A 2656-nucleotide genomic window follows, 5' to 3' on the forward strand; every position below is an offset into this window, starting at 1 on the left:
GGCAATCCAAATTTCGACGATCGGTCCCATGATCGACCCAGGGTTATTTCACCCCACTTTTATGCAAGAATGCCTGCTCTGGGCTTAAGCTTTGTATATACAGTCCACTACACATGGAGATGCCCATTATCCAGACTTTTCTAATCCATATGGCAAGCACCACCTGCCCCACAAGGTCGCCAATTTGATAAGTGCCCTTACACTGCAGACCACCTTGGTGAACCAACTTCTTGAGCGCATCGAGACACAGCACGTGCCCAGATGAGGTGTCCCAAAGTAGAATAAGGACAGAATAACGTGACTTATTCTAGCGACATCTCGGCAAAGAGCCGTTCAGCTCGTTACAAACCATGTGTTCGGGTAGTGTGCACTCTTATTTAAGCTGTCAGGAAAACATTTTCTCCCGCCTTAGTACATAGAGAAATGTTTATTCTCAACTCGGCTCACGAGTCAGTGCGTATTTGAGGTTGGGTCCACACTCCTATAAGCACTTAGGACATTCCAAGAAGATCCTCTTGCGAGGCACCGTAGATAGCCATATGATGGACCAAAGGGAGCACGAGAGCAGTTTAGCTCAAGTTCCACTTGCAGCCCCAACCAAGCGTGAAGGTAAGCATCACAGAATGAACCATGTGCACCGCGATGGCTGCACAGACGAACATGACATGCTGAAGAGCAACATGGACCAACAAGTTAATATCGGGGGCAGTCCAAGAGGAAGTACAAAAGCTCATAGCAAAGCAACTGTGTGGATTCCAGCACATTGAGATTACTGACGATGCCTTTCTTAGAGACGTGGCCAACATGAACAGGGCACTGTTTACAGACGAGATTGAGCAGGCGGAGCCATCATAGAAGTTTAGCTTGCCATATTTCACCTTGTTCAAAGGAGATGAAAATCCGAACAAACACCTGATGCACTACCGAAGCGCCATGACCCTCTACGGCAACAATGACGCTCTCATGTGCAAGATCTTTACCACGACGCTCCAACGCGAGACCCAAGGTTGGTTCCATACCCTGCCGCCATGCTCAATTCGGAACTTCAGCGAACTTTCCTTGGTTTTCACTAAGGAATATTCGTCCTACAACTCGATCAAGAAGAAGTCTGACCACCTCTTCAACATGAAGAAGGAACTGAATGAGTCATTTTGCATGTACATCAAGAGGTTCAAAGTAGAGAAGGAAAAAATCATCAGATGCGATGATAGCATTGTAAGCTCAGCCTTCTGTAAAGAGGCTCCCAGTAGATCACCCACTTTTCGGAGAGCTGATCATAGGCTAGAACTTAACCCTGGCAGATTCTTATACTTTGGCACAAAAACATTCCATATAGGATGAAGCCAAGCGCTTCCAAAAGCCGTCTGAGCAGCTGTGCAAAGATGTTGAGCAAACTTAGAAGAAGGTGAGCGATAAACCGCTCAATGACAAAAACAAGCCAGGAAGTAGATGCAGGGATCAATCTTGGGCGAATGGAAGCTCAGATCCCAAGACGTACACCAAGTTCCTAGTCTCGATCAACCAGATCATTCTTGACCTTAAGGATAAGCCGTGGTTCAAGATGCCGCAACCCATGATGGGAGGTACCTCCAAGATGGACCAGACAAAGTACTGTGCATTCCATAGAGGTCTGGGGCATGTAACCAGTGACTGCATCACATGGATGAGGTACCTTAAGAATCTCGCGAAGGAAGGTAAGTGCGACTAGTATGTTGACAAGCCAACTGCCTGACCAAGGCGAAAAGCAAACGCTAATGCAGAACCCCCAGCCAAAACGATCCGAATCAACGACATCTTTGCCGAATTCGAGCATTTAGGGGTCACCAATAGTCCCAAGAATAGGAAGATCCAGCAGACGATATCAGTTTTTCAGATTCAAGCCATATATGATGTACCTAGACTAATCGTCGGCTTCACTAAGTAGGACGCTGAGGGAGTAAACTTTCCCCACGACGATGCCTTGGTGATTTCTGCTTAACTAGCCCATGCCATCGTATATAGAATTATGGTGGACAACAGCAACTCAGTCAATATCCTACAATTGTTACTCATCCAGAAGGTAGACCTGGAAAGCACGATCAAATGTAAAGTAGAGGTCTTGACTGAATTCAACGGACTTACCTCAATTGCCATTGGCACAATCACACTTGACAAAAACAGCCCTCCAATTATCTCATCATAGATCTTCATGATTATTAGTGACCTATCACCCTGTAACGGAATATTTGGTCGACCTTGGTTAGTGAAGATTGGAGTTGTGACCTCGATCGAGTATCAGAAGATCCGATTTTGCATCCCGCGAGAAGCAGTCGGAGAGATTAAAGGTGACTTGGCCATATCTCGGTGATGCAATGTACAAGTTTTCCAGGAGTCGAAGAAGAAATCTTTTGCCCTAGCAGTAGCAACTAAAGTGTAGAAAGACGATTCTACCTCCACTAAATAACAATCGCAGTAAAAGGGTTCAAGAAGATGTCAAGGTTAACAATGCCCTGGTAGATAAATCAGGATGAAAACCTGAAAAAGACGCCGAACACATGTCCCTTAACCTTAAGCGGCGGTCAGACCATGCAAAATGCATAGCCAAAGAAGATGTGCGCGATCTTGGATATGAAGTCCCCCACTACTCTGAAGGAGATCCAATGTCTGACCTAACAAG

At 45.9% G+C, this 2656-nt stretch overlaps 1 protein-coding gene across 1 annotated transcript; it reads left to right on the forward strand.

Moving 5' to 3' along the window:
- The first annotated feature begins 933 nt into the window (after nucleotides 1-933).
- LOC137719858 (uncharacterized) lies at nucleotides 934-1341 on the forward strand. The gene has a single exon (XM_068458858.1). It carries the CDS (start codon nucleotides 934-936, stop codon nucleotides 1339-1341), a length of 408 nt encoding a protein of 135 aa, XP_068314959.1.
- The last annotated feature ends 1315 nt before the right edge of the window (nucleotides 1342-2656 follow it).

This window comes from Pyrus communis, chromosome 16 (genome assembly GCF_963583255.1).
Source record: "Pyrus communis chromosome 16, drPyrComm1.1, whole genome shotgun sequence".
Lineage (NCBI taxonomy): Eukaryota > Viridiplantae > Streptophyta > Magnoliopsida > Rosales > Rosaceae > Pyrus > Pyrus communis.

Bases quoted from the DNA above. Each gene is read 5' to 3' on its own strand.
- LOC137719858 (XM_068458858.1), top strand. From the start codon at position 934: ATGACCCTCTACGGCAACAATGACGCTCTCATGTGCAAGATCTTTACC.